Source organism: Apaloderma vittatum, unplaced genomic scaffold, assembly GCF_000703405.1.
Source record: "Apaloderma vittatum isolate BGI_N311 unplaced genomic scaffold, ASM70340v1 scaffold9185, whole genome shotgun sequence".
NCBI classification, from domain to species: Eukaryota; Metazoa; Chordata; class Aves; order Trogoniformes; family Trogonidae; genus Apaloderma; species Apaloderma vittatum.
In genome coordinates, this window is record NW_009718765.1 from 4,129 (window position 1) to 20,365 (window position 16,237).

General features: G+C 43.4%; 1 protein-coding gene across 1 annotated transcript in view; it reads right to left on the reverse strand.

The window, feature by feature from the left end:
* Window positions 1-333: 333 nt before the first annotated feature.
* The window catches only part of LOC104274671 (glutamate receptor 3), a gene marked incomplete at its 5' end in the record, with an annotated part of 29,158 nt that continues 13,254 nt past the window's right edge, over window positions 334-16,237 (reverse strand). The window contains 2 exons of the mRNA XM_009870370.1: window positions 334-556; window positions 7,767-8,143. Coding sequence (XP_009868672.1) covers window positions 334-556; window positions 7,767-8,143 — 600 coding nt within the window. The remainder of the gene's footprint in view (window positions 557-7,766; window positions 8,144-16,237) is intronic.

Here is a 16,237-nt window from a genome sequence, read left to right on the forward strand (position 1 = left end):
CGGCTGCCAGCTCAGCAAGCAGAGCAAGTAGGTCAAGAGCATTGCTCCTCCAAGAGTTTTCTTTGCTAAATATTGTGCTAATGACTGCATTATTGCTCAACAGACCAAGGTTCTGAAACTGGTGTTAAAAAATCCCACCCTCCTGTGATAGCAGAGGTCAGGTTTTCCATCTTGAGATGTTTCAGGCTGAGCAAACCCACCCATTTTTGATATTAAAATCTGCACTCAGGCCTGTCCTGATTGCACAGAGCAGCTTTCACCAGAACAGTTATTACAGTTGGGTAAAAACAAATGACTGAAAAACATATGTTAGGCACAGAGTTTAGAAAAGCTCTAATGGATATTTAACAGACTTACTCTAAAGAATTCTTTGGTTGAGCCTGAATCCAAAGTGCCATAGGCTATTTCGGTTTGTTTGGCCAGGTCCTCCGCGCTCTCTATGGGAGAAACCATCCTTTCCACCGTGAGGAAGGCAGCAAGATTAGCAGTGTAGGAAGAGATAATGATGAGAGTGAAGAACCACCAGACTCCTCCAACAATTCGCCCTGAGAGAGATCTATGGGGAAACACACATTATCAAATTGCTTTGAAGACATCCCTTGATTTATTTCAATTTTAATTCATCGAAGAGAAATTTTCATGCACAACCCTTATGTCCAGATCCTCCAGGTATCTGTGAACAGGCAGACTGTGAGCCGGTTCCTGAGAGTCTTCCTCAGGAGAGCAAACTCTGTGTATACCTGGTGTTACCTAGTTAAACCCTCTCTCCAGTCTTTTAGTGAAAACAAGGACAGCTGATTATGAATTAATTCATCTAAGTCAACCCCATCGGAGGCTTGGAAAGGAATAAGCTCTCCTGGCTTTCACAAACCCTTTGCTGGAGAAGGCTTTTGCCATAAGACTTTGGTCTGGATTTGCCTGCTGCAATGTGTCAGCATCGTGTCTCTTTGGGAGCTGCCCAGCTTGGAGGGCACGAGTGTATCTTCTACTGCACTGACTCTCCAAATGTAAGATGTTGTGAGCTGCAAAAAGGAATTTGAGTAAACATGCAGCAGAATAAACCAAAAATGGTCCAGTACTCTTCTCTCATCAGAGCCCATCAAGAATTACAGACTGAATTTGCGTACTGAAGTGAGGAGAGAGGCTGGTTTGGTTGATGTTTTGCACTGTTCCAAGGCAAGTGTATTCCTCCTTTATAATCAACAGAGCAACAAAGAAGGAAGCAGAAAAAAATTTAATTGTATTCTGTTTTTGTTGTGGTTTTTGTGTTTTTTTCTGAAGATATGACAAGGACTAAAAATGCCTAATGGTCAGGAGGTCTAGATCCTGTCAGTAAGAGCTTTTGACGCTTTAAAGCAATTGAATATCAGGCTCAAAATATTTGTTCCAGGCTGAAGGATGCCAGTGGCATGCCGCTCAGCTGGGTGGGGAATTTCCTCACCGTGTACAGTGCTCGTTCTTCAAACACAGCATGTTGACCAGGAATCATTCCAGGAGCTGAGACAAAGCTATTTCACACGTTTGCCCTTAACTCTACTTATACCAGTGAAAGAAAAATCAATCTCAGATACATTAAATCTACAGAACTTGGCTGCTGTAGTCCTCAGCTGGTGTGAAGGAAAGAAATAGAAAGCAAGAAAAGTCTTACCTGTTTATTTGTTTCCTTCAAGCCCCTCAGTGCCATATCCAGACAGTGGGTACAAGTTGTCCTCCCAACAGATGGGTACAGAAAAAAGTCTTGTGACATGCCCCACCCACCCACCCAGGGGAGTTAGCTGGTGAACTGCCTAGTCTGGGCCAGAGCCTGAGATTTCCTGAGCCATTAAAAAAAAAATTCCATCAAATTATTAAGGAAAAAAAAGAAAGAAAAAAGTACATCCAACATTAAAGAACACACCAAAACCAGAGGGAGCAATCTGGAATAGGTGAGAAATATGGAGAAGCAAACCAAGAGGTGAAGCACTGCTCTTCTCTCCTCTGCCCCAAAACTGAAACAACAGCTTCCACTGAGAGGGCAGATGCAGGCCGGTTTCTATGGATTACAGCATGAAACATATCCCAGCACATGCAGCACCCCCAGGACTGCTGCATCAAGTCTGTACCAACGTGCAAGGTGGTTCAGGTGGCTACAAAGCTTAGGGGAGCTTGAGGAGTGAAGCATCACCTCCTTGTCTATCAGGAAGCGATGACTTGAGGCATGAACTCCAAGAGCTGTTGCTGGGGCTCTGGCCTGAGTGGGCTCCCTCCGGGCAGGCACACATCTGAGGGATCACAGACAAGGGGAGGAGGCTTACCCTCCCCTTCCAGAAGGCCTCCCAAGAGGACAAAAGGCTCCCAAGATTAAACCCAGGCTGTGCTCTAGTTGTGCTCACTATCAGAAGGCTACTGAAAAGCTGCAAAAATAAGCTGCAGAAATGTAAATCCGGAATAATGGAATAAGTCAAGGAATCTCTCTACCTTGCTCTACATTCCTTACAGGTATTAAGTGAGTGTCTTGGGATTTTACTGATGGCCAAAGTCTTTTCTGGCCAGCTCCACTACCAGTTAGGGCTTTGGTTTCAGCTACTTTGTAAAATTCAATGCCCTACACACCAAATCAGGCTCTTTAAAGCACTGTAGCACTTTTAGCCCCCTACAAAACTGTGCCTGAATGTAAGACTCCCTTTGGAGACAGTGGCTAGAAAGAGAGAAGACAGACACCCTCAGAAAGTGATTTATCTCACTTACTATAGTGTGGGCTAAGTCTGAAGGTGCCCATGTGTCTCATGACTGTGGAGGGAACTGAGATGCCTAACTAAAACACAGTCTATTGCTTTTAGATGGCAATGTCAGGCAAAATTCATTTCCCTTCTGCTCCTTCCTTCACTACATACTTTCCCTCTTCAGGGAAGACGTGGAGTTGAATACCTCCTCCCTGTGGCAAGGTGGACAGTCTCTGAGACAAACTGCAGAAATCTAGCTAGCAGGTACAGCAGATGATACAGCAAGACTAGTTCTACCTGGGCTTTCCAGGTTCCCGTGGCCCTCTGGCTTTACAGGACGTCTTGAAATAAGAAGATGAAAAAAAAGACTTGCCAGGGTGTTCGGGTAAATTCAATGGGACTATTTGGAACAGAATAGAATGTGCTCATTCTCTCCATAGTTTCCCACAGGAAACGCCTTACTTGCACTGGTAGCTGCCCCTTCTGTTAGCAGGACAGATGGGTTGCTGGGATGAAGATGTGCAGAAGACAAGCATTTTCCAAACCAGTGAAACCTCAAGCTCACACTGCTGCAACAATAAAAAGCCTGTGTCAAGGTGCACACTAATACAGCGTATTACACACAGAGAAAGGTAAGAAAATCTTGCCCCAGAGGTCTTGCAACCTGCATGAACCAAGTCAGACAGATACAGGAAAAAAATGGAGAACAGCTGAGAGGCAGGGGAAGGTGGGCATGGCTGGATCCCTTGACGAAGAAGACACTTCCCTGAGGGTCCTACATGCAAGAGAGGGGTCTTGCTAGATGAGGAAAAGAGCTGTTCTTTGAAGAGCTGAGGTCACTTGAGAAAACTGGATGTCACTACAGAGTTGCTTCTCCCAGAGTCTTCCAATGAGCACAAAAAAGAAGGGAAAAATAAAAAGTGCTAACATAGCTGCAGTTGGTGGTAGCACAGGATGGGGCAAAAGGAAAACAAAGCAAACCACAAAGCTGACACTGAAGGAAAGAAAGACAGACAGAGAGAGTCAAAGAACAACAACATGAACCAGCATGGCCTGGCAGCCTCCTTGTCCAAAGGACCCCAGTTCCCCCCAGTCCATCTGCTGGTATGAAGACTCCTTATACCCACTGCAGGGGCTGGTGTGCAAGGACATGGGAGAAAAAGGGTTAGTACAAAAACACAGGGTTGGTAATAAGAAAATACCTGTATGGTTTCCACTATGAACCACAGAAATGTTGGCCTGTTACTTAGATAATAATTACAGAAGAATCAATCACAGCTTTTAATACCAGCAGAAATGATGAAGACATACCTGTCCCAGTGAGCTGTGCTGTAATTTAAAATTAAACTACTAATGCTTTATCCCAACACGTCATTTTCCAAATTATCTCAATAAATAGATACTTTGCATGGCATTATTTTAAAGTGAATTAGCATGTTAACTAATAGGAGGAGTATAAAATACCTGGAAAAATAGAATTACAACTCAATTATCAAAAAAAGGTCAGACAGTGTTTTTAAAAGGAAGTAAACAGGAAGAGTGCATACCTTGAGAGGAAATTTAAAAGGAAGCATGGAGTCAAATGAGAGCAAATTAGTAACAAGAAAAAACCAAAATAAATATTCCAATTCACATTCAGCTTCCAGGAGAATAACATATTAAAACAAAACCACAGTTGTTTATCAAAATAGCGTGATTTTTTTTTTCTGCTCACAACCACAAAACATATCTGATTCCCTATAGTACACAGAAAAAATAAGCTTCTCACACCATTCAATTTTTAATTGGGCTCTTCTGATCGATACAAGACGACTGCTCTATTGACAAACAGCCCTGAGCAACTTTGGTGTCTAGAACCCCTCTGCACCCTGAGCGCGCGTTACCTGGTACCCACCGAGCTGGGAGCTCAGCCCCCTGCTCCCGCGCTCGGCCGGCCCTTGCCTCTGCTGCTGAGACACAACACAAGACACCGCAGCATCTGAAGCATTGGCTTGAGATGCTTCCATCATAGGAAGTGGCAGTGGGAGTTTCGGCTACATCTAATCACCCAGCTCTCATTGCTAATTGGAAAGTCCCACAAAGTCATTCCCATGGCCTTTAATAGGAGTCTCTTGAGCCTTCTGCTGTGAAAATAGGGATCTAGAAATACACCCTCTTAAATGACCAGCCTCATGAGATAGTTTTTTTACGAACCCGCCTTTTGCCATTAGCAATTAATTAATCTAGCCTCTTTGTTCCACATGAATAAAGAGCAAAATGAAAATACTTGCTCTCATAGAGATTTCAAAGATACTTTCGCTCAGAACAGTGTTACAAATTTGACTGTTTTCTCCTGGTTCCGTTTGCTGCACACATCTTACATTAAAGTAAGTTTAATAATCTACTTTTGATCCATCAAAAGCAAATTTTCAATGCGTTAGCTCACTGTGCAGAAAACACAGAAGCCTTTGATAGTAGAACAAAACTGCTGGAACAAACGTCGATTCCATCAAGGGATGCACTAGCCCCCATCCCTTGGCTACTCTCTGATTCCATTTAGATGACTCCTATTAAATACAGAGAAGAGAGTATAGGGATATATCCTCTGGAATATCCACACAGCATACTCACCAAGGATAGATCTAACTAGTCATTAGATGTCACAGCTGTTCCACACAAAGGCAGCTGAAAGAGCCTTTATCAGCAAGTACAAAAGTGATCTCTCCAGACTGCTTGTCGGCATCTCTCTACAAGTGCTGTACACTCTTATATAAGAAATTTATTCAGACAGAAGTCACAATGGAAGAATGAAGCCCCTTTTAATGGCAATAAAATAGTATGGAACATTCATATAGTCAATGTACCATGAATGGCGTAACCTTACAAAGACACTGATTATGAATGGAATAGTTGGGAATAGTCCCTTCTACAGAAAAGAAATTTGACATTTAATCAAAATAAGTCAACATACTAGTCAAAGAAGCAGTGCTTCTGGAATTTAAACCAAGGTATTAAGTTTCCTTTTTTTCCATAACAATGCATGTAACTGCCTCGGATCTGTTATCATGACAGATAACAAAATAAATGGACAACATCTTCAAACGAGGGCCATGTATCAATACCGAGCTATAGCTTCCGACGGACAGATAAAATAAATAGGCTTACTGCTGTCTCTGTTTTTTGGGGGTAGGTATTTCCAAGGCACCTATCATGGTAGTACTGAAAAAAATTAGGGTATGTTCCACTCGTTATATAAGATAAATGGCTGAACATGTCAAAGAGTCACATGAGAGCTTAACAAAAATCCTATGCACTTCTATTTAACTGTCAATAAACAGACCTAGCGGAAACAGTGCAATGCCTGCAGCTTTCCATGTGATGTCCCAGTGCTTATTTCCCGGTCCTTTATATTGGGCACACACATGGTCAACAGCAATTTAAATGCTATCGCTACTCATTGCCTTTAACGGGAAGCTGAGGGGCAAAGTTTTGATAGAGAATTCAGGCACAAAGCAGAACACAGCGTATGGACAGGAGGAGAAGGCCAACAGCTGGAACTGTACAGGGAGGCAGCACACCCAGACCCCAGCAACCGTGGAAACTAACTCACGGGCACATCCAGGCAAAAACAAGTGCATGTTCTGCGCAGGATATAGATGTATCTGTCCACAAGTATGAAATCTAATTGCTGCTATCAAGACTTTCAAAACATATGCACGACTTGCATCACATACTGACAGGCATATGCCAGTGCCTCTGAAGTCCTGGGTTTCACTGCGATCTTTAGGAGATTTGGATGTGCAATGTCTGTGCAGTTAAAAGATCACTATTACATTACAACAGGTAAAACAATGATCCTTTCCATGAAACTTCATAGGAGTTTTACCACTTGTTTCAGTGAGGCTACCCAAGATCCCTGCCACTGTACGGACTGAGCAAACCTGTTAACTTTGAAATTATTCAGGTATTGAAAAAGGTACACAAACACAGAGACTGACAAGGTGTATTTCAAACACAGGTGATTAGTTAGAAAGAGCTTTCTCACTTGCTTTAATTAGCAACCTCATTAAAGGGAAAAACTGCATCCTGTTTCTAGTGAGCAGCTATTTTTAATAATTAACTGTAAACTGGTTATCAAAATATTGTCTTACAAAATATAACTATTGCTCCATCACTAAGAAACTACATAATTTTACTGCTTATCACAAGGGCATTACCGAAGTATTTTACCTGTGTAAATGTAGAAACACTATATAGATATTAATCAAAAAACGTCTGTGATATGCATTATTTGACTAGAGATAATTTCACTATTCTCAGGTGGTTTTCAAAATGCTTCTTTAAAAAAGAAACATAATTCTACAATAGCTAATACCAGGGCTCTCTGTTAAATTGGAACTAATATCAAACATGTTCTACTACAGCCTTTTTCAGAAAGACTGCCTTCATGAATAAGAAAAACCGTTACGGTAACTGCCAATGCTTATTACAGCAGATGAACTATGAGCACAGGGACAACAGATCAGACTGGACTGAAATCACAACACACATACAGGGCAGTACATGGTAACGGTTAAAGGGGCAAATTAGTAATAGATAAAAGGAAAGAACAAAACTAGAGAAATTAGGCACAAAAGAAACGAAAAAGTCTAGCAGAAGCTGTGATGGGAGTGGAGGTGTTTTAAAGTGCTGTTGCATGTGACTTTTAAATAAACAATTCTTACTTCGCAAAGCAGAATATGTTATATGCACCAAGGAGATGACCGTAAAATGAGATATGCAGCAAAAACACGGTAGCCCTCCAAGCATTGCTGAAAACAGGAAACCCTATGCATTTTACAGCCTCAACATGGTGTATATAAGTTTGGCAGAAATGCATAAATGGCCCTATAAAGCAATGCCACTCGCTCTGGAGGTGATTGTTAGCAAACGTGGAGGCTTGATGATGATGTCTAGCATTGACTGGAACACCCAAAAAAAAAAAATTGGAATGAAAAAGAAATTTGGAAAAATAACATATATGCACCATGGTATCAGAAAATGACCATAAAATGCAAAAAGGTGATGGAGTGATATGGAACAAACCTTGGAGAAATATCGCATCCTTGCTGCATAAAGGCACCCAGGGAAAACCAAAGGCTGTTAAATATTCCAAATTCATTTGGAGGGTCAGGAGGATTCTGAGGGTCACGTGGTTCTTCATTGCTGTCTTCCAAGTGCCATTCATAAGGGCTGAATCTGCTGACTAGGAAAAGAACTACGCTGACGCCAATGTAAGCAAAAACTATACACATCCAAATTTCATAAGCCAAAGGATCCAGGAAAGAGAACACGCCCGGTTTAGATTTCTGAGGCTTCTTGATCATGATGGAGATGCCCAGGCTCATAAAGGGTTTGGAAAAGTCTATGACTTCTTCTCGCACCAATGTTATGGTGAGGGGGGCAACAGCTATATCTGCTCTCTGAAAAGGGAAAACAAAACAAAGTTAGTTACGAAAGAGTTGCAACATAATCACAATCTAGTGTCTCAGGCTAACGAATCAGATTACAAGAGTGAGTAGGTAACTTTTTTTTTGCAGCCTATTTTGCAGTCACTGAAATTAAGGACTACATGATACTGACAGAAAATTATTAAGAAAAAATATAATCAAATCTGTGCAATGGCCTCATGACAGAGGCTGTTATGTACCAACATGTATTTATGTTTCTATTACATTAAAAGGGATGCATAAATGCTATATGAACTGGACAGTGAGATGCTAACTAGAACAATATAATTTTCTAGTAATGGTCTGCATCTGTCCATCATGAAGACTTTGGGCAACCTACGTGTTTGCTATATTTTAATTTTCTCTCTTCCATTCTTTCAGCAAGTTTTCTTGCCCTACTGATTAGTCCAAGATCCTAAGGAACCTAAGAGAAGTTATCAGTCACTGAATTTAAGCTGCTTTTGGGCACTACCACCTGTATACTCCTTTGAAACCTCATTGCAATAAGGGACAGTAGATGGTGGGGTGATAAGAATCAGGCACCCACCCTTCCTGTGGTCATGGAAGAACAATAATACAGATTTCTGAGTCCCTGAGAAGTATATTGCCATACTTATACATATGCCATCCTCTTTTACAGAACTTGGCTCTACAGATCTGTAACACAGATCATGCTCTGGGGCTGTGTCATCTGAAAGCACAATCTCATCTCGTTGCACCTGTCATTCACCAGCGTGTTGGTATACCCTGAACCAACACCCACCCCTTCAACCAACACATCTTTGCTGGATTCCATGGGAGGGTAAGAAAGTGAAGTAAAATGAAAAACAATTACTGGTTACCAGATTAAAAAACATTCCAGAATAGGTTTTCTACATATTTAACTGTAACTGTATTTCTATGCCAGAAAGACTCAAGTCATGCTGTTTAGATAACCTAGCCTTGATTCAGCCAAGCACTCAAGCAGCCGCAATGGAGGGGACTAGAATGTTAAAAAAGAAAGTCCTTTCCATTTAATTTTTTCGTTATGAGAGTCTATATATCTACATACATGTTTCTGTAATCTATTTTAAACACTCTATTCATATTATTGATACTGTTAATCATGGCCATTTGCTGGTAATTAAGAGTTTTATAAAGAAAAAAAATGATTCTTAGGGAAGGCTTAATTTACCAGTACCTGAACCACTGTGCACCTTTTAAATCAGATTTTTGTTTCCCACTAGTAAGTAATTATCTCTTTCTGGTGGAAAAATAAAATCTGATTATGTAGAAGTTTCAGTACAAGTTAATAGGAAATGTTAATAAGAAGTGATTAAAATCTGTGCCAAAAAATAATTGAATATGCCTTTATGTAAATCTGATGGTCATGTACGTGACTTTCATTAACATCTGATTTGTTCTTCCTCCTAGACAGTTGGTTTGGGTGGGTTTCTTTTAAAGTTTAATAAGTAGAAATGGAGAAGGCTTCTCATAAAGGTAATCTCAGCATCATGCACTGTGTGCCAGCTCTGTGGCATTGTGCCATGCCCCGGGCACTTTCCTGGTGTTTTAAGGCTGAGGCCAATGGCAGATGTGTTGGACTGGGGACCTCCCTTCACCACGTATCCTCCTGCACACACCACCTCCAGCTCTGCCCCGGCCACTCAGGAGTATCTCTGAACAGCCTGTGCTGCAAGGGACGTATGTGTACAAGTTCACTGCTTGGCACAATCGGACAGAGCCTGCCTGTGGAGATCAGGAAGCCATTCGGAAGTCAAGGCCCTTGGTGCACCCTCTCAGAGGCCTCCTCGGACCCTTTGGACACTCATGCACTGCTCTTCCTCTTGAGTGACTGCTTTCCTCGGGGAGAAAACCCTCACCTGACTTGTGGTCATCTCCTGAAAAAAATCTACCTTAACGTGGCTTGAACATAAAAACGGAAAAAGCCGCCTGCCATTGGATATCTGTGTGTTCACTGGCTTTGCTGACAAATGTGTTAATCATCTAAGTAACAGAGGCACTTGGGGGACACTGGCAGGGTACAGTGAAGGGAGCGGATGATGCTTGAACTGTTCATTGACGAATTCCCCCAAACATGTATTTGTCTTGTAGCTGTTGCTTGTTCAGCTACCGTTAAATAATAGATGCCTGCAGTCATTAAGGATGAGATGCACACAGAATATCAGTTTTAAAAGCAGTCAGAGTCCATGGCTGGCTGGAAGACTAAGCACTTTGACCATAGCTACTGTATTTCATATTGATCTAATGAGGTACTTACAAATTAATCCTCTTTAGAGCAAGCTTAATGGATCAGGACCCCTGCAGAGACTTAGCAATGATTCCATGCAAAGTGAAGCTTAGGTGGGAGGCAGGTACCTTTCCGCCTGGCACTTCTGCACATGGACAGGCAGTCTGAGCTCATCAAGATAGGAAAAGGCTAGTTCAGCCACAAGAGCATTTACTTTCCATAGTGTTTTCCTGGACTTGGGAGAAATGTAATCCTCCCAAAATAATATTTTAATTGCCAAAATAGACATGGAGGAGCTCTTCCTAAGTGCTGATGCAGCGTGCAGTAAAGTCTGTATCTCCTTTGTGAGCAGCTGAGTTCATGCAGGATATTCATGGGGGGGTCTCTGAGGGGCTGAGGCTGTGCTGAAGCACAGACAAATCAGTTTTTAAGGCCTGATTTGTACCATGTCCTCATTCATATTATACAGTACAGCTTTCTTTGAAAATGACTTAATGTTCCATTTTAATATTCCAAATATTTACTTTTCTGATACATTTCTATCTTTCTGCTTTCTTACCATTTTTGATAGGCATTCAATATGTTGGAAACACCACAAACACCCTCATGCCTTAAATGAATATGGCAGCAATTGTTTTCTCTAGAGGGAACAAGCACGAGTCCAGACACAGGGTCTCAGGAAACCATCAACAACTGGGGCACTGAGAATAGACCAGCTACAATACAGCACCCAAGACTGGTTCCCCACCACTTCCCTCAAAATAAGTTACATTGGAGAGGTTAAAAACCAGACCACTCTTTGTGTATTTATTTAGAGATACAGTATTTGAAATGGAGAGCTTATGGAGAGTTCTAAGCATCCTAAAGAATCATTAATAGCTGCAGCACAGTTGGGAATTTCCCTTCCTGTTATGGCTGCAGATAAGCAGAACCCATAAAAATTGAGCTCGATTAAAAAGAACACAACCACAACCACAAACATGCTCTTCCTGGAGCTGAACTGGAGGGGGCTGTAAGAACTTCCACAACTAAGCTTTGCTAATCACTCATGACTAATGGTGTTTCAAACATCATCTTCAGTGCATTTGAGCTGGGCGAGAAATGTCACGGATTCCTCTGAGGCTTGTTCTGTCTTTGCCTACTAGTGTGGGAGGGACAGGTTTAGAGAGGACTTGCAGCACAGAGGCACTACCCACTCTGTTCAAAGGTGACCCCAGGGACTGCAAACCTCAAGACTTATGAGAAGGGAGAAAAAAAATAGTGGATGGAAATAACACTCTACGTGGAGAAAGAAAAATGATAAGATGTTCCACCTCTGTAATCCAAAAGTAGGGATCGAATTCTTCTGCTAACAGACCTAAAGATGAGTCTTCCTAACTTCAAAGGACTAGAGGCAGCAAGAGATACTGGCTATGCTCCTGCCTGTACGTGCTTCTGGTCATTCACCCCTGCAGAACTGAAGAATTTCTTTGCTAGTGTTGTCACTTTTCAAGTGGGTCTGGGCTACAGTCACTTTGCAAGACCTTTGCGCGATGGGAAGCCAGCCAGCACTCAGGCTATGTGCAGACCGAAGCAGAGGGGCACTGCCCCATTCCCATTGGGAGCCAAACCTCCAGGCACCCCAGAAGTGCTGAATGCCAGAACACGGTGTCAGAAGAGACTGCTGGAATGATGACTGACTCTGAGTACATTTTAGGACTGCTCAGTGCAGTCTGAGGCTTGCAGGTACCAGAAAAAGGTGTCAGATAGAGCAACACATCACCTGTGGTCTCTGCTGGTAAAAGCTACCTTATAAAGAGAGCCCAGTATACCCAAGGATATCAGGGTGTGTTGAGAGGCCAGGTCACGGGGGCAGCATGTTTTTAACACATTAGCTCACATTTGTTTAAAAACAACAGTTGATACTTGACTAGTAACATGCTGCATCAAAATCTTAATGTGTATTAGCTGAACAGTGTAAAGTGGTATTAAAAAGTTGTTAAAACTGCAGTTGGCCTTGTCTGCCGTAATTTGCCAATGTTAAATCCATGTGTGCCTTATGTGGATGCCCACAGTTCCTCCTGAGACACAACTACTATACGCAGATGGAGAAATTAAGGGTACATCTGCTTTTTGAGCTGCAGGCAGATGTGTGCTTCCCCTGTCTGTGCTCAGACACGGGTCAGATGGAGTTGGGGACCATGTCAGGGTGGCTCTGTGCCTGGGCTGCGGTCCTGTCCCCTGGCACGGTGCCACCATGGCTCAGCTGCTGCCTGGGCAGGGACGCTGCATCAGTCCACGTGTGCACAGGACAGGGGTCCATCCCCACCGCATCTGCCTTCAGGCATGTCTTCCTGCACTTCCCTCCTGCAGGAACCAGGGCTGAGGGGCAAAGGGTGAGATTTTCCTGCTCTGCCACAGGCTAAGAGAACATGGGACATTTTGAGGAGAATAGAATTAATTTTCCTCTCCACTACCATTCAAAGGCTGTCTGTCATCTGTAGTCTTTCTTCTGCTGCGGGGAGAGCCAGAGAGGCCAGCACCATGCAAGGCTGGTGAGTCTGCTAAAGGCAGGAAGGTGTGTAGGTGGTCCTGCTCTGACAGACTGCGGAGGCTGCCTGCATTCGGGAGACTGCCTTTACATCCCTGCTTTGTTCCTTTATGCTATTTTACATATTGAAAGGCTTTTACAAAGACGTTTTTTCTACCTGAGGAGAGTTTCAAAGGCTGTAAGGTCTGGTTGCTCTTCCCACTCCCAAAGCATTTGTGGTTACAATTAAGATCCATGTTAAACCTACTGTCAATGAGCCTCAGTGATGTGAAAAGCATCAGGCCCAGGGAGGGAAGGTTTTCCCTTGCTGAACAGCTAAGGAAGAACAGCAGCCTGCTTTAAAAAGGGAAGAGGAAATAAAAGCCTGCAGAAAGAGGCTTACCCTACAGAAGAGAAAAGATGATTGTCTGGTGGGTACAAAGCCCTGAGCACTGGCCTCGCGGGGTGTGCGCGGTGGGAGGTGCTGCTGCTCATCAGCCTGAGCCCAGGGCACGTGGGTGGAACGTTGGAGGGTATTGCTTGCCTTGTTGGTTTGCGTTGCTGGTTAGATTTAAGCAGTGATTCAGTTTCCCAGATTGAGAATGATTAAGCTACTTCTCTCTTCTAAAATGCCCAGACAAAAGCTCTACCTATTTGCTATTTTTATTCTGTCAAAAGTTTCCACTATTGTTTTTGAAATCTCTCTTATTTTCAAAAACAATAGTGCTTGAATTGCTAGCTTTTTTCCTGGTAGAAAGAGGAGTCTTATTTTGACACCATCAGAGTGAAAGAGCAAAATTAAGGTTTTCTCCAACTTAAATTGACATTTTTTGACTTATCAGTAATATAATAAACTTAATTTTTATGTCAATTTTTATTACTATCGCTACTATTATTACTACTATGACCACCACCATTTGAAAAGTGCTAACAAAGCAAAGGCCCTGTTAGCTTCTCTCTAACAAAATCTCAGGGTTCTGTCTGAAGCAAAGGAGTTTGTGGAAACCTGGCTGGCCAGAACTCCCTGCCTCCAGGGCTGCCACCCCTATGCCGCCAAAGCCCAAGCCCTTCTCTGTAACCGGGTTCATTTGTACAGCCCACTGCAAAGCCACAAGAAAAGGTCCAGGAGGGCCAGCTGAGATTGCCCTTGACTTTGAGGGGAGCCCTATGGCACAGCAGGCTTTTACACCCTGATATGAGATGGAGGAGGTAGAACTCCTAATGGGAACTATTTCAGTGCATCTGCCCCCATGTAATGTGTAACACTTGGGACTATCCCAGTTAGCCCAGTTAACAGAGACCACTGGCTAGTCTTACACTGCAGTCAGGGCTGTGCCGGTCAGCCTCAGGACCCATAGCACTGTGACACAGCACCTGGTGCTTGGAGCGCCGAACCCCTCCCATCCCTCCCGTCTCTGCACTGTTGGGAGTCCTCCAGCGCAACGGTCTGGAGGCTGGAAAGACCAGGCTGCATCGTCTCTCCTGACTCTACGCTGCATCCCACAGGAAGCAAGAGAGACAGCGACAATGAACAAGCACAAAATATATGTCAATTACAGTTAATTAGGCTTTTGGCATTAAACTGACAAGCCATTCACTTCCTATGACTGTCCTAAGAGCAATTTTAGAAAAGAGTTGTAAGCGCGACATTATGCAAAAAAGGGCACAATATTGGAAAAGCCTGGTAAGACTTCCCAGCAGTGCCAGGCAGTGGGGAGAAACTTGTTGGGTCAGGAATAGGCTGTATTTGACAAATGACTAGTCACCATTTATCACTTGAGACAAATGCAATCTAAGAGATTGTGTTTTCTGCCCAGCTCAGTTCAGCTGTTGGATAACAGGCCCCTCCTATACCCTCCACGTTTGTCTTCCATACATGCTAATATGCTAATAATGTCTTCCTCTTGCCTTCTGAAAATGGAATCCAAATATGACTGTCATTTTGCAGACAAAGCTCACAAGGGCATTAGGGGTAATGTACAGTTTTAGTTCCCTAATAGAGTTTTAAGCCCATGAGAGATAAAGGAAAGTCAGCACGTAAATGAGGCACTTGCTCCAAATAATTAGCAGTTCTAGAGCACTTTTAATCTTCAAAGGGCTTTGTGCACATCCTTGTAAGTGTGGTACGCACCCTCCCCTCAACAGATGGAGAAAGAGGCCAGGGGTACTTCACGATGTTTGCAAACAGAGTTGGGAGAGGGTCTGCAGGGTTGGTGAGGTTTCTACTCAGAGTTTGGGGGCTGTTTTCCCTGCTTACAGAAAGACAGGTGGATTTCTGCACAGCTTGCCAGCTCAGAGGTTCAACACGGCAGGATGGGGAGCTAGCTCAGCAGCGCTGGGCCGTGAGCATTAACCTGGGTCTACAATCAAACCTCAAGGGACACATCTGACCTTTGAATAATTGAGCACTGCAGTGAAGAGGCTTCAGTAACTGAGCTCGCAGAGTGAGAAGAGGAGCTGTTAGGGGGTCAGGGAGAAAAACATTCCTCAATTTTGCATTAACGAGAAAACACAAATGAAAACTGTGTTTCAGAATACAAAGGAACAGCATCTTTTGCAGGAGAAAATGGCAGGGTGGGTTTTGGGTTGTTTTTGAGGTGTGGTCTATGGTGCCTGCAAGTTTGGTTTTTGCTGGTGTGCAAAGGTCACACGTATGGTTGGGTCAAGGGGAAGCGGCAAGGGCTCAGGTTGATGCTAAGGAGGCAAAGCTCTCTGAGTTAGGCTCATCTGAAGAGGTTGTGGTAAAGGCAGCTGCAGCCAAACTCTTTATCCTAGAATCACAAAACTCCTTGGAATGTAAGGGACCTTTAAAGGTCATCTAGTCCACCCTCCCTGCAGTGAGCAGGGACAGGTTTAACTAGATCAGGTTGCTCAGAGCCCCATCAAGCCTAACCTTGAATGTGTCCAGGGATGGGGCCTCCATCACCTCTCTGCACAACCTGTGCCAGCATTTCACCACTCTCAGTGTAAAAAATTTCTTCCTTAAATTAGTCTCAATCTACCCTCATTTAGTTTAAAACTATTACCCCTTGTCCTGTCACAAGAGGCCATACTAAAATGTCTGTCCCCATCTTTCTTGAAGGTCCCCTTTAAGTACTGGCAGGCTGCTATAAGGTCTCCTTGAAGCCTTCTCTTCTCCAGGCTGAACGATCCCCACTCTCTCAGCCTGTCCACACATGAGAGGTGTTCCAGCCCTCTGACCCTTTTTGTGGCCCTTTATCCAAATGGATCTTGCATCGCAGAGAAGCTGCCCAGGATTGTCTCACTTGGCTCAAGTCCCAAAGGCCATGGCCTATATCACACCTTTCCTCCTCTGGTGTAGACAGTC